Source organism: Crocodylus porosus, unplaced genomic scaffold (genome assembly GCF_001723895.1).
Source record: "Crocodylus porosus isolate Cpor-Errol unplaced genomic scaffold, CroPor_comp1, whole genome shotgun sequence".
Taxonomy (NCBI): domain Eukaryota; kingdom Metazoa; phylum Chordata; order Crocodylia; family Crocodylidae; genus Crocodylus; species Crocodylus porosus.
The window spans coordinates 3,900,151-3,923,443 of NW_017728906.1; the positions used below are offsets into that span (position 1 = coordinate 3,900,151).

At 45.2% G+C, this 23,293-nt stretch overlaps 1 protein-coding gene across 1 annotated transcript; it reads right to left on the bottom strand.

Annotated features, from left to right (window-relative positions):
• Positions 1-329: 329 nt before the first annotated feature.
• On the bottom strand, positions 330-22,444 carry HHLA2 (HERV-H LTR-associating 2). Its single transcript, XM_019528613.1, has 8 exons — positions 22,290-22,444; positions 10,901-10,988; positions 10,354-10,662; positions 9,118-9,375; positions 6,191-6,490; positions 2,266-2,369; positions 1,602-1,631; positions 330-395 (listed from the first exon to the last, which is right to left on the bottom strand). Exons 2-8 carry the CDS (start codon positions 10,953-10,955, stop codon positions 345-347), a joined length of 1,107 nt encoding a protein of 368 aa, XP_019384158.1. The 5' UTR covers positions 10,956-10,988; positions 22,290-22,444; the 3' UTR covers positions 330-344.
• Positions 22,445-23,293: the final 849 nt, after the last annotated feature.

Genomic DNA, 23,293 nt, shown 5'->3' on the forward strand with positions numbered 1-23,293 from the left:
CTTGAGTATCCTCCCCCTTGCTGGTCCCTCGCAGATGTGCTCCTGGATAATCTTCTCAAAGAGCTTCCCCAGGACCAAAGTAAGACTAATGGGCCTGTAGTTTCCTGGGTCCTCATTCCTCCCTTTTTTGAAGATGAGGGGCCACACTGGCCTTCTTCCAGTCTTCTGGCACCTGGCCAGAGCACCACAAGCGCTTGTAAAGCTATGCCAGGGGCCCCACGATGATCCCTGCCAATTCCCTCAGCACCCTAGGGTGGAGAGCATCTGGACCTGCTGATTTGAACACATCCAGCCCCTCCAGAAGTTCCCTAACAGAGACCTTCCTTACCCTAGGCCTGGAGGAGTCATCTCTGAATCTGTCTTGGATTCTGCTGGAGGAGATGTCCTGTTGCCAGCTTTGAAAAATGGAGGCAAAGAATTTGTTAAAAAGGTCTGTTTTTTTATCTGGTGCAACTACCAGATTGCCAAGCATATCCTGCAGGGGTCCCACATTGCCCGGTGCCTTCTTTTTACTCCCTATGTATTTAAAAAAGGACTTTTTGTTGTCCTTGATCATTGTTGCTGTCCCTAGTTCCGTCTCCACCTTAGCCTTCCTAACAGCCTTCCTACAGACTCTTGCTATGGAGGTATAATCCTCTTTGGTGATAGCCCCCCACTTCCACTGGATGTACACCCCCTTTTTGGCTTTCAGATGTTCCTGAATGCCTTTGGTGAGCCAAGGGACCTTTTGAGCGGTCTTGCCCCCTTTGACTCATGTTGGGACTGTCACCATTTGGGCTCAGAGGATCGTCTCCTTAAGGAACGACCACTCATCTTGGACATCTATTTTTCCTACTTTCTGGGACCACAATGCATCTCCTACCAATCTCATCAACTCACTGAAGTTGGCCCTCCTGAAGTCAGGGGCTGCTGCCTTGCTGCAGGCCCTTGACATCCTGCGCTGGATCATGAATACTTGTCTCTCCTATGCTCGGCTCTAATTTCAGGCAGCAGACACAGGAAGTTGGATGTATCAGAAATCAGGAACAGGGAATTGTGGGTGAGACTGAACATACTGAAGGGAGGAATACAGAGTGGAGGGAACTTGGCCTAATGCTCAGAAGAGCTTCCAAGCTAAGGGAGTAGGCTGGAACGAGAAGGTGGCCCTTGGGGCAGGACTATCAATTATCAGGTACCGCATAAGAATAACGGGAAAGTGTTTTCTGGGGGCTAATGTATCTAAACCAGTTGAAAATCTGTTTTTATGAGGTGCATCCTTATACTGTGGTGACCATTTACGTGTGTTCTACCCTGATGCTCACCCAGGGAGGGCTTTTTTCAGAATCAAGAGCCTGCTGTGAAAGGGAAGTTGTACCAATTTTGGAAAATGTTACACAAGAAATCAACAATACCCATCTTTCCATTTCTGGTTTTACAGGCACAGGGCATAAATATGGAAGATGATAGAATACTAATGTCTGAGGCTACTGAGAACATTTATATATAAACCCCAACTACCTGTAACTACAGAGACAGGATCCCAGTCACCACCTGTAAGCCTAAGAGTCCCACATAAAACCAAGCAGATTTCAAAGCAAGTTGAAAGAGAAAATACTCCTTACCTCTAAAGAGTTTGGTTTACAGAGTTTGTTCTGTGGGAGGGGAAAAAAACGAACTGTTATATGACAAAGCCAAATATGGTGAAAAGTTTAGACAAAGTTACAAAGGAATTAAGACAATAGGATCCACCCTTCCCCAACTGGGCTACTGGGGGTGCCTCAGGAGTCAGGAACAGACAAAATAGTTTGGGGAGCTCTGGAAATGCAAGCATCTGCTGCTGCTTCGGTATGATACACAAACTAGGCAAATCCAGCATACCTTTTTTTGCCATCTTGCAACCGAGATATGATGAATGCAGTTTCTTCTCTTAATTTTGATTTTGCACTCAACCTCATTATGGCAATTTTTAATTTAACTAAGTACAGTATGTTGCTCAAGAGAAAAACTTGACCAAGGCACCACCCAAAGTAGTGCAACCCAGACACTGGGTACAGAGAGTCATGGAGGCTGCCTGCAAGCCACAGGAAGTGGCTGGAAGAGGGGAATGTTAACTACAACTTTTTTCTTTTTTTCATTTTACATTTCCAATCTTTTGCCAGTTTTTTAACCCAAAGCAGTTTTTGTCCATGTTCTGGTTCAACCTTAACACCTGAAGTTGTATTTTTACATGAATCTTGTACTAAAGTGTGTGGAAGGGTGTTTGCTAATGCCCACAGTCATACGCACCTTCAATAAATATAAAATGCCGCCAATAACAGTAGTAATGACAATGCCGATGGCAATGCCGATGGCAATGCCAGTGCCAAATACAGCAGAATTTGTTTTTTCTTCTGAAAAAATATATTTTGGTTTAATTTCACATAATTAAATAAAAGAGCTTCATAACAATTCATAATATTGCAAATTAATGCTTACAGTACCCCCCAAAGTATAGTAACCTGTCCTTTTTTAGTTCCAATTTAGAATTCATAAATGTGTAATGCAGATAGAACCCACCCTGGTCTGTCCATTAATATTTGATATCACAGTCTTAAAATCAAATACTTTTAATACAAGCTCTAAAATTCTGCCATCTTAAAAGAATACCAATTTAAAATGACAAATCCAAATAGTTGAAAGCATGCCACTTGTTATTTGCTTCTTTAGTCTCAGTTCTGGGTATTCTGTTACAGAGTATGTGGATGGTTTACCCAACAGGCTGGTTAAAAGATGACATATCCTGGTCCTGTAAACACTCTCTGGTGTAGTAACCAGTACCATCAATAGTTCCTCTCCTCACTTTTTTATGGAACTCTTAGTAACTGCTAGCAAACTTGAAACAGATTTTTACGTTAAAGAATAACAACTGTCACCTAAAATTCAACTGCCAACTACTTGAAAGAAGACCCAAATAAAGGGCACCATGAATGGAGAATAAACTGTGTTGATAAATGCATGTAAGCACTTTTTATTCAGTTCTACTTTACTGGAACAAGTCATGGAAAAAATCTAGACATCACTGTGGACAGTTCAGCTAAGCCATACGCACAGTGAGTATCTGTCAAAAAAAAATTACAGTATTAAGATGGATAAGGAAAGGGATGGAGAATCACTGAGAACATGGAATTTTGCCTTCATCTGGAATACTGTGTGCATTTCTAAATGCAGTAGAGCATTGATTACCTAAAACAGTGGTTCCCAGACTAACAGATTGTACACCACCAATTTAAAAACAATACAACATTAAGTACCAAATTTTTGTCATATAAAGTAATTATAATAAATCTGTTAACAGGTTGTCTGCGTACAACTGGTGGTATGTGTACCACATATTGGGGAACCACTGATCTACAATGACAATTAGTGTAACAAAAGTTCTGCCTCTGGTAATGTACACGCCTACTGCATTACACAGTACCACCATTTCTTTGCTGTACATTACAAAAATTAAAGTATAGTTTTCAGTACTTCCTAGTGTGGTGTTTGCTTATCCAGAAAAATTGACCATCCAAAATGATCATGACACTGGTTATTCCAGAGAATCAATACTGTACTGTATTCTAAAAGAAGAAACAGCTGAATTAGGAACATAGGCACTGACTTTTTTTTTTGCTTACAGACATAAAAAAACAACAACAGTGCTTTACTTCTAACTTGGCACATTCCTGTGCTGAGCCCCACGAATGCCCGGAGGAGACAGCACAGTATTTCAACCCTGCTCTGTAGCATCTGTAAGGATGGGGTTCTTTAGTAGGGCTTTTTTGGTGCTTTTATCTAATAGCTGATTGAATCAGCTTTAGCTAGAAATGCCAAAAAGCCCCCCTGAAACACTCGATCTTTTTAGACATTCAGAGCCAAGTTGAAGTAATGTGCTGCTTCTTCCGATAGAGCAGAGGCAGGCCATTATTTCGGGCAGAGGGCTGCTTACTGAGTTTTGGGAAGCTGTCGAGGGCCAAATGGGCAGCCCTGCCCCTTGACAGGTTCCCTGCCCCCGCTCCCTAACCCCTGAACTTTGCCACCCAAAGTCCCTCCTATTGTCCCCAGAAGTACTCCTTTCAGCAGGGGGTTTTGCCATATCGGAAGCAGAGTGGCATCTCCTCCAGTGTGTTCCTGTACTTTGCTTCTTACCCAGGAGGGGGACGCCCCACGCCCCACACGGCACACCACAGTACCTCCCCACCCCCCACAGCCTTTCTAGCCCATCCTCTCTGCCCGCTCTTTGTGCCCCCTCCCAGTAGCAGGGCTGGGGGAGGCGAGCGCAGCGGTGCCCCTCTGCAGGCTGCACATGTGCCAGTTGGATGGGGTGGGGCACTCACATGTGGTAGCCACCACCGCCAGTGTGCCACTGCCACTGTTGCTGCGCCCCATGCCACTTTCCCACAGCTGGTTGCACATGCAGTTCCACAAGCTGCTGATGAGCAGCACACAACTGGCCAGGTGTGAGGCCTGTCAGCAGCCCACAGAGCCACGTGTGCAACCAGCTGCAGGAAAGTGGTGGGGGGCACGGCAGCGGCTACAGCAGCACATGGAAGTGGCAGCAGCAGCGTATAAGCCCCCCACTCCTTCTATCCATCTGGTAAACCAGGGAGTGCACATGTAGCCCGCAGGGAGCACCGCTGTCCACGGCCCTCCACCCCTGCTCCTGAGCTCAGGCATAGACACACCAACCCCACTTCTCCACCTGGTCCTCCCAGCCCCTTCCCTCTCCCCTGCCCTGCCCCTTCCCCCCACACACACTTACCTGCTGTGGGGGGAGGGTTTCTGTGTATGTTTCTGTATCTGCATATGTCTCCATGTCTACTGCCTACCCGGCAGAAGCAGGCCCATGGCACTGCGCGGCTCTTGGGGCAGCAGCAGCAGAGTCCAGAGTCCAGCCTGCAACAGCAACTGCCTCCGCCCCATGCAGAGGTCTGGGGGGCACATGCCCCCCAGGCCTCCACCAGGGAGCACAGAGCAGCAGGAGCCACTCCCCCACTCCCTGCACCCCCCCGGACAGTCAGCTCTTGTGCCTCCCTTCCACACTCTGCTGTGTCTGCCCCTGGCCCTACCCCAGCTCCAACAACACTCCCTCCATCACCATGTGGGCCTTGATCTGCCTCCCTCCCCCCACCCCTTAAAAACAAGAAAAAAATATGAAGAGGTACATGAGCTGAAACTTTCAGGCAGAATGGGTACACTTGTTAAAAAAGATTGTTAAAAATCCCTGGACTAGCACAATTCAAATACCATCTCCATGCAAATACTTCACATATATACATTTCTACACCAGATGCCTCTCTCCCAAATTATTTTCCATCAATCTGACAAAGTGCTCAACAGTTCTCATCTTAAGACAGTATCAGAAACTCTAAACCAGGTCCTACTTCAGTCTTTTAAGCACCTTCATTTAACAGCTACAGCTTCTCAGGTGCTACTGGATGAGGAGATTGTGTTCTGTAGGTGCCATTACAAAGGAAGGAGATAAAACTCCAAATGACTATTCTCCTTATAATTTATTTATGTTATACTTCTATTAACCTGAATTTCATTATATTTTTTTTTGGCCTTTGGCCAGAAAACCCAGGCAAGATATGGAAGCAATAGTGGTAACTTCCTCGGAAAATGAAGGGAAGGAAATAACATAAAAGAGTTATCACAGCTGCAAATGTGAAATACCCATAAAATATAGGTATGTACACCCATGCATTTATGTTTGATAAACAGACTGCTATAATAGCATAAAATCTAAAAAAGCCAAAACCCATGATTGCCAAAAGTAACCATTTGTCTTCCAGGCCCTCATCAGGTGTGCAAAGGCTGTGGTAGCCAAAAAAACTTCTCCCTCAACACAGCACTGACAGTCTGAGCCTGCAAGTTGCTGGGCACTTTCATTTCCAACTGAAGTCAGTAGGTATTGAGAACCCTCTGCACCACATGGGACCACGTCCAGAAAGAGTTGCTGAAGGACAGACAATCTTTTGAGGTCAGTAAAGTGCAAAAATCTCAGCAGTCAACAAGGTAAACCTGTGTGGTTTTTCTGATCCAGCTCAATATTTCTCTAATAACATCACAATATTTCTTCCTCCCCATATCTTTTGAAGGACTCCTGAGAGAGAATTTTCCTTGACGTTAGACAAATTTAACCGTTTTCTCCCAAGGGAGGTCCAGCAATGGGGAAATCACAGCAACTTACCAACTTGTAAAGTCGTTATAGTCAGTTTTGTGTACTGAGGTGTTGAAACATTACACAGATATTCTCCCTGGTCATCTAGAGTCAGGCCACTTATCCTTAACTTATATTTATGTGGCTTGTCTGTGTCCAAAGAGAACCTCTGTGGCAGAAGTACAGAGCTTCTTGATGTGCTGTTGAAGGATGTCAGAACAGAAGCAGATGCACTCTTTATTGCTTTCAAAGTAATAGTGTATGAGGAACTTTCTTCAGAAACTTCACATGGGATTATGGCAGTACCTCCTTCACTTCTACAAAGTAGATCTGAAATATATAATTAAAAGCATTACCTGTTAAATGGGAATGCAATAGTCAGAGGAAGCTATTGTGAAGAGCAGTCAGTTTTCAGAGCATTTTCATATGATTTAGTGCCTCATTATCAAAGAATATTTGAGCATATCGATATAATTGTGTTGAAAGTTTTCCCAAATGTATGCATACAAAAGCCACTTCTTTACAGGATATTTCAGGCACTGTAGTTGTAGTCCTAATATTTGTTAAAACGAAATTAAAAAACCCATCTCTTACTAAAGGTTTCAAATATTTCCTGTTGAGGTTTTTTTGCTGTGTGTTTTCCCCCCTTCTGTCTCCCTGCATAATAATGTCATCTTCTAAAAATCAAGCACTGAAGCTGATTGGCAATAAGAGTTCGTGCTCTTGCACCTTCGCAGGCAGGTGTCTTGTGCCAATTTGATCTCTATTCACAGTCTAAACCAGTCAGTCATTCTCAATCATGGTGCAGCAGCACCCTAGCCTGCTGTGAGATCCATTCAGTGGTGCTGCAGGAGTGCCACATAATATTAGCACTGTTAGGTGTGCAAACACCTACATGATTCACAAGATAAATCCAGACATTTCAAAGAGAAATTAATAGCGACAAAGACTTTCTGACCTATTGCAGTCTTTCTGAGTTTTTTGCAACAGAAAAACTGTTCTTTGTTTAACAGAGTAAAAAATGAGTGAAAGCTAAGAACTGGCATTTTCTGAGGGGTGTCTTGAGTCTACATAGGAGTGCCCTGTGTCAGGAAAAGTTGAGAACCACTGATCTCAACTGTGTGAAGTGCAAACAATAAAGACCACAGAGGATGCCATAATTTGGACTTTTACATATTTTCAGTTAACGGTTTAAATTTTTATAGCAAAGGTGATTGATTTTATTTAAAATAATATTAAATTGATTTAAATATCATACAACTTTCAAATGGGTAAGGATCATTTCTGAAAATATCTGGATACTAATCTTTGTTTCTGTGCTCAATATTTTACTTTAATCAACTATATAAAAATAAACAAACACTGGGTGGGGGGAAGCCTCAACTAGCACTATTTCACAATTCCTAAAGCAAACAACAGCAGTGGAAATAACTCATGACATGTAATAACTACCAGGGAAATAGATAACATTGAGAAAATGACAATTTTTTATTGTATTACCCTTGATCTTCATTTTGGGGGGAGGAGACCAGGAAGATGCTGTACGTCAGCAAGAACTGAGCTTCATGCCTGGCTGTTTTACCATGAGCCATGACCAAGAAAGACGTGTGCCCACATTGCAGCCAGGGGGAGAAGGACAACAGGGAGAAGTGGGGTTGGAGTGGACACAGTTTCCAGTTGTCCAGCCCTGGTGCATCTCCCCGCAGGCTGGAAGCTGTGCCCGTACCAGCACAAGTGTGGAGAAAGCCCCCCTGCCACTGATACACTGCCAAAGCTGGATCAGAGCTGGGTTGTTCAGGCCCATGTCTGATAAAGATTATCAAACGCTGGCCTATGCCAGTAATTTTTAACCACAGCAGCCTGGGGTTCCTTGAGATCCTTTCAAGGATGCTGCAGATGCCACACAATGTTAGCACAGCTACATCTGCAAATAGGATTCACAAGATAATCCCAGAGGGCGCTTATACACATGCAGAGAGGCTGTAATTACAGTGAATCGGAGCAGACTCGATTAATCGAGCATAGGGATACTGATACATATGACGCTTCGGGCACTTTTTTATTTAGATCTCTTGTAGCCAGTCTAATTAAAACACCCAGAGATTTCACATAGGATTCCACAGTGTTAAATACATTCTGACGTGTTACGGTCTTTCTGAGTTCTTTGCAAAATAAGAATTGCTCTGTTGTTTTTCTGTGGTTAAAAAAAGTGTGAAAACCAAGAACTGGCATTTTCCTCTCAGTTCCTTGAGTCTAAAAAGTTTGAGATCCACTGTACCTTACATAATGCTTCCCAAATCTGGGCTGTCACATCTTTTAGATAGAGATGATCCTGCCTTGAGCAGGTACCTGGACTAGATACACTCCTGAGCTCCCTCCTGGCACTACTCTTCTCAAATTCTATTCTGAGTGCTGTTATAGTATAGAATTACTGCAGTGTAACCAAGCAAGACAAGCTGCATGCATGGTCACCTCCAGCTGGCCATAGCAAAGGTTTAATATTTGGTGGAGTTCTGTCACAATGAGTTTGCACTGACTTCCAAGTTATTATATGACTGTGTAACAAACTCAGAATTCAAGTCAGGCTCACCATGGTCCACAAATTTATTTGCCGAACTGTTCTGTCTTTGAAATGATGCAAAAATCTTTATTATGCAACGTAGGGCATATAAAACTGCTTATATGAATCCAACACAAAGCAAATCAGGTGTAGTTCACAGAGACCTCCTTGTGGAATGATTGTCAGTGAGTCATTTCTATTTCACAGGCTGGCTGGCCATCCCAGCTTTCTGATTATCTGAGCCATGTAACCTTAGCCGAACATGATGCAACCTTAACTCTCGTCTCATTGCCAAGCCATCACCATGTAGATGCACTGCTTTCCTTATGGACCAGGTCTTCAGAAAGCTCTTCTGCACTTTATTTGGTTCAAGGAAAGGAAAATAGTTCAAACCCACCTGCCCTCTTCCAGTCAGCAGTCCAGATCTGATCCCCAAACTGAATGCGACACACATAAGAATAAGCTTTGTCTGTAATACTCTTCTCACTTCTAACTGAATAAAATCCATCCTGTGTTCTTTCAGTTCTTGTGTCTTCCCTTGATATACAGCAGTCTTGCCATGTAATATTAGGCTTAGGATAGCCAAGAAAGGCAGAACATTTCAGTTGTCCCTCAGAGTCTAGTTTTTCATATTCCATTGCATAATGAGGGGGAGCTATAAAGACAAAAATGTAGAAGACAATCTCCAGAGCAGAGCTAAACACAATTATATGCATTTACTTCAGATTACAAGGTGTGTTTACATGTTCATTAATGTGCCATAGCTACTGCACATTACTTTAGTACTTGCATAACTAAATACTAAATTCATGCACAGTAACTGGTGTTACTGCGCACTAGCACTGGTGCACAGCTTTTTAGTGATGCTAACTGTGCAGTAGCCTAATACTACTGTGCAGTTAGCATCTCGTGTAGACGCACCCACACTGTAGCGTTCACCTCACTCACATTTCACTGACTTCCAAACTCCCCTTGGTATCCACACTCTGTACTGATGGCCATCCAGTATCCAGTTCCCTCCCGCCAACCTATAGCCCTGTAGTAACTCTCACCTCCAATTATGTGGAGAAGTTCTCAACCTCTGCTGTAACTTACTTGTAATAGATTTTGTAGCTGAAGTGCAATGGTAAAGTATAGAGCTGCCCAGGAGTGCAGAACCTCAGAGTCTGGGGCAGGGGTTGGGCAACCAGCCCACATGGCTCCCCACAAGTCAAGAAATTTGGCAGCATGGGAGCAGTGGCAATTAATACCGCCACCACTCCCTGCTGCCAAATTCCCACACCCTATGCAGTAAGATCAGGACCAAGCTATGCCCCCTCGCTCCCCCTGCATGGCTGAATTGGGGCTGAGCCACATTCTACCCCCTACCCTGTACCCACATGGCTGGATCAGAGCTGGGTCATGCCCCCTACCTCTGCCCCACACCTGCAGCTGAGTCAGGCTCCTGCCACACCTGCCCCACACACTAGATCAGGCCCACAGACCAGATCCAACCTACAAATGGACCAGGCACTGCCAGCCCATGGGGCAAAAGCTTGGGCACCACTGGTCAAGGGTATTTCAATGTCAAGTGGCAAAGAAAATAAAAGGATTTGCTGCTTGAATGTTCACGTGTTTTAAGTCTTTTGCTGACCTTGTATGGACAGTTTGACATCCATTTCTGTTCTCCTTTGTTTTGTCCCCACATAGCAAGAATAGAAGCCCTCATCAGTCGGGTGTAGTTTACTCAGTTTTAAGGAGGCATTTCCATTGGGAATCCCCTCGTGAAAGAGGGCTGTTCTACCCCGGTATTGAAAGTCTTGGCTTGCTAGTTGGTCCTGCCCACTGTAGTAGCTGTGCACGTTTTGGAGTTCTTTCTTCCAGTGAATTACTACTTCTTCACCATGTGGAAAGGAGCACGGCAGAATGCAGTCTTTGGAAACCTGCCCAGTTACTTCAAGTCCTGTAAGTGCGGAAATATTTATGAACAAAATAAAGAGAGTAAACTAAGTGAGTCTCTATGCTTTCTTCCTTCTCAAATTTAAATCCAGCCAAGCTGATTCTTTACTTCTAGCAGGTTTCACTGCATGTTTAATCATCTGTTCTTCTTATTGCATCACAGATCCCTGGGGCAGGACAGGGGTCTGCAGTCATAGTCTCACTATACCACAACCCAGCACGGTTTTCACACCAAAACTTACCTAAAACTACAGTACATGCATGCAACAGGAAAATGAGATGGAAGTGCATCTTCATGTCCTCCTATCTTCATAGTAGTTTTGCTTCCAGCTAATAATAAAAAGGAATACATATGGTGTAAATTCCTCTGCAATGCTTTTCCTTTCCTACCCTTAATTATGAGCATGTAAAATATACAACGTTATTTCTATCGTGTGTGCTAGGGCCCTTTAGAGACCAAATACAGGTCTATGTTCCTGTAGACTCTGCCCACTAAGGGGGCTACTTGATGGGAAACTAGTGCATTTTTGTCACACATTTGTGTGGCTTAATGGTGTCACACATTACACGTATGCCAGTTTTGAGGGTTTTAAATGAGTTTGCATCATTGCAAATTGCAATGATAATGATGCAGCTGTTAGCAAGCCCCCGCCAGCCATGGAAGAGGTGGGTAGGCTCTGCAGAAAAAAAATATCAGGCCCCTTGCCAATTTTGCTTTTAGCAGGCTCCTGCAGCCAGCAGGATGGCTAGAGCTGTGTGGGAACAGGCTGGTTTGTTCTTGGGGCAGCATGGGGAGGTGACAGGTGAGTAGCTGGGTTTCTGGTGGCTGGAGAAGTTGGTGGAACAGTGCATAGGGTGCAGGCATGCCCAGATAGGCTGCTAGCTAGCTGGATGCTGCCCCAGTTTGGAGGTACCCAATCCAATGCTTCCCCAAGTCCGCTTGGGCTTCCAGCACCCCATGCACTGTCCCCAGTGCCTTCTCTGGCCACCAGCACATCCAGCTTGCCCCTGGGGCAGCATGGAAAGGTGGCAGGAGGGCAGCAGGGTGTGCAGGTGGCTGGAGAAAGTGGCAGGAATGGTGCGTGAGGTACTGGAAGTCTGGGTGGGCTTAGGGAAGTGTTGGATCGGGCATCTCCAAGCGGGCGCAACACCTGGCCAGCTAGCAGCCTGCCCGTACTTCCAGCACCCTGTGCACAATCCCCGCTGCCTTCTCTGGCTGCCAGCAAACCCAGACACCCTCCTGCTGCCTTCCCGTGCTGACCTAGGGGCAAGCCAGCCTGTATTCAGGCAGCTGCAGGCATCCTGCCAGCTGTAGGCACCTGCTGAAACCAGAAGTAGTGAGGGGCCCAATCCTTTTTCTTTTTTTTTTCCAGCAGAGCCTAGTCACCTCTCTCACAGCCAGAGGACAAGCTACCAGCAGGCTGAGCAACCCCTGAGTCCTTCCCTCTCCAGCAGCAGCACTCCCTAGGGCTGCCCAGGCAGGCTGATAGCTGGTTGGGTGCTGCCCCAGCTCAGGGTCAGGGAAGAGTTGGATCAGGCCAGGTGCCGCCTCCGAGTTGGGGCAGCACCCAGCCCGCTAGCAGCCCTGCAGGTGCCACTGCTGTGAAGGGAATAACATGGGGCCCCTGCAGCTTAGGGGCCACTCAGCCCACTAGCAGCTTGCCCCTCAGCCGGAGGCAGGCTCCAGCTCTGACAAAAAAAAAAAAGGATCAGGCTCCTCACAACAAAGTGATGGAAAAATTGAAATGGGTTTCAGTTAAAAAACAACCATTTCAATTTAGGGAGCAGAGAATAAAACCCTGAGGACTAAACCCCATCAAACGTACAACCGCCCTAAATCCCTTATTCTGCAGCTTTGCAGGTAAGTAGAAACTTGTACCAACATGGAGCTCCACTGGCTCCAAAATGTATATATTTTTAAATGCACTGATTCTCAAAATATTCCAGTAAGGCAAGGAAATCTTATTGCCCCTACATTTACCAATTAAAAACAGAATCAGAGAGCAGTCAACTGCTGTACCCAAAATCATGCAGGAAATCTGTGGTGGAGCAGACTGAAGCCCAGATTTCCCAATTCCTCATATAGTTTCTTGAGTCCCAAGCCATTCTTTCCCATAATGTTATGTGATCTGGGGCCTCACTAAGCATACATATAAGAGGATGCTAGTCTTAAATATTCAAAATCATGATTGGGGCCAGAATTTCATGAATGGCTTTAAAACCATGAGTTATTCTATATAGGGATATTCTAAATCATGGGGGAATTTACTAATTTTCTCCAGTGGACTGTGAGTAAAGTTCCCATTCTGAGGTCATTTCTCAGCATCCCCACCTCTCAGCATTGATTGGCAGAGAGTCCTGCCCCTTAGCCCTGATTGAGCGAGAGGCCCTGCTCCTCAGCTCTGATTGCCGGAAAGGCCCAGGTGGGGGAGGAGGGATAATGAAGTAGAAGCCATCTTGTCTGCTGACCTTTGTGCCACCACTCCAGCTAGAGTCTTCCCCTCCAAGCAGTGAGGGGAATGTGCTAGCATTTTATTTTTATTATGGGTTTTTTTGTTGTTGATTTTGTGGATTTTGCAAACAATCCCAGATTTCGTGGTTTCCATGAAATCAGAGAAACTACATATTAAATAGGTCCCTAATGATACATACATACATGGTTCCCTAATTAATACATACATACATGCACATGCACGCGCACACACACACATACTTTTTTTTACTGCCTTCTGGTCTTTGGGTTTCATGTTTTCAAGATGTTCCCTGTAACCTTGAAGATCAGTAATGTAATGTAAAAATAAATCAGAACTGAGACTATGACACGGCTGTGGGAGCTTGGGCTTTTTACAAACTGCCAGAAATCATATGAGTTGCAATATGTGACAAGAGGTGGTAACACTGAATCAAACAGAAGTTCACTGGTGGTTCCAGGGAAGAGGGGAATCTAGCTGGTGGCTGGGAGCCTGCAGACATGTTCCCATAGCACTGGCCACAGCTCTCTGCCGGTGCTCCCTGTTTTCCAAATGGGAGGCGGAAAAGGCAGCAGATGGAGCTTGTTCGTGGGGCTCCCAACCTGGTGCTGAAGGGTGGGGTGGGCGGAGCCTACCTAGGGAGGCTCCAATACATATGCCCCACCCTCCAAGGGGCTGAAACCCCCCCTACTGAACTCCCTCCACTCCCTTTCCCCCCTCCCATTCTGAAAACAGTGACGGGCTGGGAGGCAGAGCAGACAGAAATTACAGAAGATGGTACATTTTGAAACATCTTTATCTGAAACTCCATGCAGTGAGGGGGTCAGATTTTCACCCACTCAGCCATTTTTATGCTGTTTGCAACTGTGTGCTTGTGTTTGATCATGGCTATAAACTGCTTCCTGTGGCCAGATAAGACAAAAATTGTCAATTCTGTCTTCACCCTTGTTTACATCTCTGTACATATGGAAAGGGATCAAGAAAGGCTACTTAACTGAAGTACCCAGAACCAGGCAAGGGGTTGGCAGCTTGTTGAGAAGATGCTTGTTTTTCCATGAGCTGGAGAATAAGCCTTCATTATTGTTACAAAATCATAAATATTCAAAATTTGAAAGCTATGCTAATCAGAGCTCAGATAGAAAGAATCAAACAAAAGTTTGATACCATCCAGGTGGGCTCAGTGGATAATCCTGGTCAAGGAGCATATATGATGGTTTCTGCTGGAGTCAGAGGCCAGGCTGCAAAACCTGTGATGACTCTGCTGATCTTTTATATCTAGTAGTATAGACCCTGTATCTCTTGCAAAGTCAAGCTCCTAATATATGAAATACTGCCATATTTTTAAAACTTGACCTCAAAAGTGATCTGCTTTCCCACTCATTCTTAGATAGAAGAAAATGAGCCTTTAACTCCATAGACTTTCTGACAGTCCATTCCTAGTATCTGACAAAGTAGGTTTTGCCTACAAAACCATGCCTCTCCAAATCAGTTAGTCTCCCAGATGCTGTACCTTCTGCCTATCTTCTAACAAGGCTAACCTCTGTACTCAATCCATCAGTTATAATATATAATTATAGAGAAAATTCCAAGCAAATTTCTGCACCTCCAAAATGAGATACATCCAGTGCACCAAATGCCCTGATGGAAAATATGTAGGAGAAACAGAACAACAAATTTGTACCAGAATGAACGCACACTGAAAATCTATCAAAGACAAGAATACCCAACTACCTGTGGGACCACATTTCTCCACTCTCTCTCCAATCTCTCGGTTCTAATCCTCAAAGAGAATTTACAAAACACCTTTCACAGACAAGCTCATGCACTTCACTACATCAGTCTCCTGGATACACAAAATCATTCACTAAATATAGACATTGGATTTATGACACATTATAACCTGCCTAACACCTGACTCCCAGGTAAACCCTCCACTTTTTGCCAGCTATTCTCATTCCCCTCCTCACCTCTGTCTCTTATCCTTTGGCTAGAGCTACATTCATTCCCCCTTACCCCACTCCCCACCTGTCTCTCACCTGCAGACCACCTCAACTTACATTTTAACTGACTGGCTTTCTTGCACCCATAATGGCCTCTGCCTGCTTTACCACTCTATCCAGGAAGAGCACAGACCATGTGCAGACACTTCCTCAGCCTGACGAAGGGCATTGGTGCCTAAAAGCTCATTAAGAAATTTTTTTCTGACTATCTGAGTTGGTCTAATAAAAGATATCGGATTTACTCAAAGAACCTTGTCTGCCTATGTCCTTAGAACAACACAGCTACATCCCTGAAGCCATTTTAAAACAATTTTAGCTTTAGGTAGGAGGTTTCACCCAAATGGTTTCCAAGAAGGAGCAAGTCCCTTCAAAGTCCTAGGCAGGAGCAGTTAGGATTCTAAATAACGCTGCTAAAATCTACTGGTACAGCTGTTGCCAAAATCACAGTGCTTGTAATGAAGTTTTCTGTGAAAGAGTTGACATGAAGTCCAAGTTAATGAATCTATAGAACATGCATCTGCAAATACAGAGATATTTTTGCTAGAAAACAAGGGTTGGTCAGGCTATGACGCGCCCTTCCTGATAAAATATCAGTCCATAATAACATATCAAAATCCCTGAGATGATTTCTGTAGTATCTTACATTGTTTACAACAGGTTCCAGTTCAAAGACTGTTCTCTAGAAACCTGTAAGAATTTAGTTATTTTGAGGATCTGGAAATGTGGTACTTGTATTCTTACATTTTAATGCATTTTAAATCTAGGTATGTAAGGTGACAGTCTTTTATTTCGTATTTCTCTCCATTTCTTAACAAAGCTTGTTTCATATTTAGGCAGCTGAGTGGGATTTTCATGCAATCCTACCTCTCAGGAGAGGAAGAGCCAGGAAATCTAATGTTAACAGAGTTAGATGATAAACAGATTTGAAACCTTGGCATTTTCCTCTCATCCCAAGCCAAAGGGCGTGGACAGTGCACAACAGGGAGGTACTAAGATGGTAAGAGATTCACAAATAGGGATTTCCTTCCTTCCCTCTGAGAAGCCCAACAAACTGATACATACTGGTTCAAGTAATAGTGGGAGGCAGTTTTTTCCCCATTTGGCTTAGCAAAAAGCATGCTATTGCTTTATCCAAAACCATGCTGCAACAGTTGTCCATTCAGTTGTTACTACAGTGTAACATACCACAATAAATTCTGCTCTTAAAATCTTAAGAACAGAAAAGAAGCAGTAGTCAGCCCAGAATGAAGCAGCCCATTTGCTGCGAATTTCATGCCAAGAGCTTATGTAGAAGGGAGCAGTTAGCTGGGTATTATCTGTGAAGGTCACTGGACTTCGGAATTCATTTCAAACTTCTAAACACTGCATACGTGTATTTCTCCTCTGGAAATTCAAAAAGGAGTGCAGTTTTAGGCTTGGAAAACGTGTAAATTAAATTTTATAGAAACTCAAACCAGCATTACCCAGAAAATCTTCTGCCATTGAACAGTGTACAATTAGAACAAAAAATGCCTATGTAATAAAACTATAACCAGATCTTAAACTAATAGAGACGTGTTATTTCTTGATATACTGTAGCATTCCATGTTGCATTCTTTCTTTTAAATTTGGGAAATGCAATCATATAGCCATCATTATTTTGCTTTCTGTAATTGCTTATTTGCTTTAAATTTTGTTTTGGCTAACAAAACATACACATAAACAACATTCTCTGGTTTCTATTTGATGTACTGGGATACAGCAAAATGTGAGACATTTGTTACAGGTTACTATTTAAATAAAATTCACCAAAGTGAGCGAATTTCATGTTATGAAAGCATGAATTTCATAGAGAAATCAAAGAGAAATGGGTAGTATTTTACTATCTTTCCAAACTCTTCTTTCAGCATAACTACTGTAGATTTGGAATTAATTGAATTTAGGGAAATAACTTGCTATTTTTATGTGCTTAGAAAAAAGAAGATGGGCTGGTTTAGTTTGTTTTATTTAGCAGAGAGCATTTCAGCTTGTTGTCTTATTCTGATAGTAACCTAGCAACAGATTATTAAAGAGCTTGTAAAATTTTACAAGAATTAGGGCTGTTAAGGTTTTGAAGAGCTTTACAAATAAAGTAACCTCAAAATGCTTGTAGGTAGTCAATGAGGCAGTTATTTGAATACAAAACAAGGTTTTTTTCTTTCAAGTCTTACATTCCAGCACAAGGAAACTGTATTAAATACATTGTCTATCTTAGCATGTGCTCAGTCATGGAAACCAACTCTGTATTGATTTAATGCAGCCAATGCTCTGTGTGTGCATGTGTGTGCATACACATGCATGCATGTGTTTGTCCATCTGTCTATTCATCCCTTAAAAATAGGCATTTGCTCCCCCAAGAAGGAATGAGCACTGGGTCTGGAGGTACTGCAATAATAGGCTGGCCTCTTGAGCACTGGGCCTGGAGGTAGTCCTAGACTGGCACTTGAAGAAGCCAGAGCAAGCTCCAACACCCTCACCTGGGGCAAAAAAGCAAAAAATGTATCTTGCTTGCTACTAGCCAAAAGACTGAGGAGGAATAAGGGCGCAAAAGCAGCCCCCCATTGCCACAAAATTGATACAAGGATAGCTTAGTGCAGCCCATCTAAATAAGATGCATGATAGATGATAGTGCCCACTGGACACAGTCTCCCGCAACACCCGCTCTTTTTCAAGCCAAGCCACTATGCTGCATACATTTCAACTTTCTTGTCACTCCAACAGCTGAGCTGTATCTTTCTTTCCCATTTCCAATTATTCCAGTTTTTTCACCAGCTTTAAATACCTGGAAAACATCACCAGACAGGGCCTCAAACAATTCACCCAGAATCCCTTTGTCAGCCCCTCTCTCAGTCTGTCACATGTTTAGCAGGGTTCCTGGTTTTCTGTTTAAAAATCCCAAATTCTTTTATAAAAAATCCAAAACTCTGATTAAAAATCCAAAGTTTGCATTTTTCCTCAGTTAAAATGAAACACCTTTCTCTCTGTGTATATATATATTTATATATAGGTATCAGTTGAACACAATGTTTTATTGATATATTTACAATTTTAAAGCAATTAGGAGCTTACCACTGCTTCAAGCTTTATAATAAAATAAATTCTAAATACCTATATATTTTGGTGTTTGATTTGGGGGTTTTTTTTAATTATGGAAAATCAGAGTTTCCCGTGCCATTGGTGGAAGGCTGGGGCTAACAGGGTTTAGCCCAAACACAGGTAGGGCTACAGGGCAGCCTGGGCACAGCCAGCTGCAGCTAGTGGGGGAGGGGCATGCACAGATACACAGCCGCAGCCTGCAGCAGCCTGGTGGCATGTAGAGCACTTCTTACCACAGCAGGTAAGTCTGTCATGGGGAAGAGACATGGGGGTGCAGATCAAGGCCCCCATGGTGAGGGAGTGCTCAGCACCCCTCCCCCCCATAATATTTTCTCCTTCCTCCTATGCCCCCTGCCCCATTCTCTCTCACCAGGACATGGGTCTAGTCACAGCTGTCCCCCGACTGCTTTGTGGTCCTGAGCAGCCCTGATCATAGAATCACAGAAAGCTAGGGTTGGAAGGGACCTCAGGAGGTCATCTATTTCAACTCCCTGCTCAAAGCAGGACCAACCCCAACTATATCATCCCAGCCAAAGCTTTGTTTAGCCAGATCTTGAAAACCTCCAAGGTTGGAGCTTCCACAACCTCCTGGGTAACCTGTTCCAGTGTTTTACTACCCTCCTGGTGAGAACATTCTTCCTAATATCTAACCTAAACTTCCCTTGCTGCAGCTTGAGACCATTGCTCCTTGTTCTGTCATCTGCCACCTCTGAGAACAGTTTAGCTCCATCCTCTCTGGAACCCCCTTCAAGTGGTTGAAGGCTGCTATTAAATCCCTTCTCAGCCTCCTCTTCTCCAGACTGAATAAGCCCAGTTCCCTCAGCCTCTCCTCCTAAGTCATGTCCCCCAGCCCCTCAATATTTTTGAGCTGGGCATCCCATGCTCCTGCCCCACACCCATTCCCTCTCTCACCGTGGGGGCTTCAATGTGCACCCCCTACGCCCCTTCCTTCCCACAGACTTATCGGGACACTGCTCTCCATGCTGCCAGGCTGTATTCCTGGCTGTGTGAATGTTGCGGCTGCACACACGCACACGGCATTTCTTGGTGACATTGGCTACATGGGTCAAAAAAAGCCAATTGCTGATAATAGACAGACAAGGTTCTTTGGATGAATCTGGTGTCTTTTATTAGACCAACTTAAATAGTTGGAAAACAATTTTTAAGCAAGCTTTTGGGTTCAAAAACCCTCTGTCAGGCTGAGGAAGTTTCAGCAGTTGGTGTGTGCTCTTTCTAGATGGAACAAAATAAAAGAAGCCAGAGGCTGGGCTGGGCTGTATACAAGACAGGCAGTCAGTGAAGATGTAGACTGAGGAGTCAATGGGTGAGAGACCAGCTTCTATTTGTCTCTTCAAGAGAAAAATAGATGACATAAAGGCATCCGGTTTCATATCAATAGAGGACAGAGGACAACCAAACTGTCCTCTATGATGGCCACCCTACTCAGGGGACAAGGACTTCTATTACTGTGACTTGCCTCCTGTACACCCTTGGTAGAGTTTTCTTCAGCAGTGCTCACCAAATGATATGCACAAAGGTGGGGTCAAAATTTTAGTGCCACAGAAACAGTATGAAAGCGTTTTTTTCCAGAGTAGAAAAGAGCTGTCAGTAGGATGATGCCCAGATTCTGTTCTTGGGCAACCAGAGAACATCATTCCTAAACTGTTTGTGAGCTATGCAGAAGGCTTGAGAAAGCAGATGAGGCAAGAGACTTATATTGATCAGCATGACCTTCAGAAGTCTTAGAAACCTGATAACCCAAAAGGGCAGCAATGAGTTGGAAAGTGGCAACAGTGGTGTGCATAGCACCACAGAGCATTTATAAAAGTTTATACCCTAGCTCAGGGCTGGCCAGGCATCAGCAGCATCTATGTGTGGCACACGGCAGTTAAGGGGGACAGGCAGCACAGGGAAGACAGGGGAGAAAGCAGCGGCAGATCAGGCAGGGCAAGGAGATTGGGTACAGAGCTAATTTGTTCCACTCCTGCCAAAAACGTTGGCCCCAACCTAGGGTGAACACCCGTCAGTAATTGGACAAGACAGTCCCGGAACGGGAACATCAAGTCCCGGTCCCAGGCTGCATGACTCCAGGACAGCATTTGTCCCAGATTCACAGTATCATGTGCAGGAATGCAGGTTTTTCATTCACCGCAGAAAATGGCAGGTTTCCCCTTGCAGGCTGGCAGCATTCCAGCCTGCAAGGGACTGCTGGGAGTGGGATGCAGGGGGCACCCCATGCATGCGCATGCCCCCACACATGCACCTGACTGGGAATACAGCCAAGCAGCATGGAAAGCTCCCTGCAGGTAAATCTATGGGGGTGGGGCATAGGAGGGGAAGGGGGGCGCAGATCAAGGCCCCCACAGTGACGGAGGGAGTGGGGCAGGGGCCAGGGCTGGGGGCACTGTCTAGCCAGGGCAGCGCCTGGGGCCTGGGGCCAGGGCATGGAGTGGGACAGAGTCACCGCTGGGTGAACAGGGGGCACATGGCTGGCAGAGAGCTCCCAGGGGAGAGGCAGCAGGGTGGGAGCCCCAAGCTTGCAGGAACCAGCCAGCATCCATCCCTGCTACACTCAGCTTTGCTCTGGCCATGCTGCTGGTGGGGATGGGCAGTAGGGGGCTGCAGGCATGTCTCGCCTTTCTGTTTTGAAAAATGTAGTCACTCCACCCACACTGCCCTGGCTTGTTCTTTCTGTTACCACAGCTGGTCCAAACAATCAGGGTTTTGTTTGTATAAAGCCAGCTAGACAGCTTGTCCCTCCAAGCCTGGCTGTCCTGCAAAAATAGCTCTCTCGTGGTTTCCTTCCAGGGCTAGGTTCACCCTAGCAATCTCACTTTATACACACCCCACAAAGAATCTCAAACAATAAATCATGCCTTTCCCTCCCCGGCCTCCCCCCTTCTTACAATCAGTTTCTGGGAAACACATACCTCTACGGCTTGGTTTCCAGTCAGTCCGCCTGTCAAGTGTTTTACCCTGAGTGCTACCTTAAAATCCATATACGTAACCTGTCTGCATGTGCCGGTGCCAACTCCTCCCACAGGTCAAGCCTATCCCATGTGCTGCACCTGACCTTGCAGCCTAGCTGGGAAGGAATGCACACTGGGTGCACTTTAGCTCCTATCTGGAAGCACCTAGATATGCCCTTACTGTTCCTTGGGATTTGAGTCATCATTTATGCAAAGTTGCCAGTAAGTAAAATGAGAGGAAAGTTCAGAGTTAACTTCTTTTATATATAAAGGAGAAAGAGAAAAATAATTCTGAGGCTATGAATGTATTGATTATAAATAAATAAATAGAGAGAGAGAAATATAGATATATTTATCTATATAGAGAGAGAGCTAGCTAGCTAGCTCTTGCTCTCTCTCTGTGCTTCACAACTTCAGCGGCAGCTAACTACTACTACATAGTTTGGAAGCAGGTTTCTTTCTTTCAAAGGTGAAAAAAAGCATAGTTGTTTGGCTGGATTATTTCTTTCCTACACTAGCATGCAGGCTGGATTTATATAAATCAAAGGCTAAACAAACCATGGTTTGTTTGTTTTTCCTGGTTTATTCCTCACCTACAGTAGTGTACAGGTTTCAGTTATATATATCAAAGGCTAACAAAACCATAGTTTTGTTTTGGTTTTTTTGCTGGTTTATTCCTTGTCTACGTATAGGCAAGGAATAAACCAGCCAAAAAAACTGCTTTGTTTTGTCTCTGAAAGAAAAAAACCTGCTTCCGAACTATGCGGTAGTTGCTGCCGAAGTTGGGAAGCACTCATTAAAACAAACGTTGGAGATGATTGCCAGGAGGAGCCCAGCCAGGGCACCGCAGCACCCTGAGGTGCCTTGAGATGCTTTCAAGGGTGTGGCAGGGTGCCAAACACTGAGGCAGCAAACCCGATTCAGGAGGGAAACGCAGAGATTTCTGCGCTGCGGGCCGGGATCTCTGCCACAGAAGCTCCGCTCTCTGTCCCCTCGGAAGAGAAATGAAAGGTGCGGGCCCCCGGCCCGAGAGCACCTGCTGCGCCCACCTCCAGCCCTGCCGTGGTACGCACTTACCTGCGGCCCGGCCAAGCCTGGCGCTGGAGCAGCGGGCTCCCAACTCAAGTTGCTGCGCGGGCTGGAGGTGGCAGCTCGCGCCGTCCCACCCATGCGCCTCCAACCACGACGACTAACAGCAGAGGGCGATCGCACTTCGTGACCCTGGAAGGCACCGGCTCATGCTGGCTGCGTGGGAACGGACGTGCTTTGACGTGTTGTCAACTCTCATGGTTTTACGGCGTTGTTCTTAACGTCTGCCCTCGGGAATGAGACAAACGTAACTCCTTCTTTTATATATACCTGTGTGTGTGTGAATGGGTGTGTGCCGTTGTGTTTGGGTGCGAATGGTGCCTGCGAGCGCGCGTATGCGTGTGAATGGGGGGTGTGAAAAGGCGTCAACGGGCGTGTCTCGGTCTGGTGTAACGGGTGTGCACGTGCGCGTGTGTTGTGTGACTGGGGGCGTGAATGGGTACGCGCGCGCGTGTGAATGGATGCGTGAATGAACGTAACGTGTTTGTGGTTTTGTGTGCGCCTGCGCGAGTGGTTTGTGTATGTGAAGGGGCGCACGGGCGTGTGATGGGGTGAAGAGATGTGAATGGGGGGGTGCGCGTGTGAAAACAGGGGCATGATGGCACGTTTGCGTGTGCGTCTGTGGGGTGCATGCGAGGGTGGGCGTGCGTGTGCATGTTTGTGGGAATGGTTTGTGTGTCCATGGAGGTGCATGCCTGAAAAGTGTGTGAATGGGAGTGCCTGTGTATGTGTGTGTGAATGGCAGTACGTGCGCATGTGAATGGTGCGTGTGTCTGAGTGTGGGTGAATGTTTTATGGGTGTGAATTGGAGTGTGCGTGTGTGAATGGGGAGATGTGAATACATGTATGGGTCTGCATGTTTGTGTGTGTATGTATGGCTGTTTGTGTGTGTCTGAATGGGCCTCCCTGTTTTTGAATGGGGAGTGTGTGCGGATGTGTGTGCATGCATATGCATGTGAGTGCATGTTTGTGTGTGCATGTATGGAATGGGG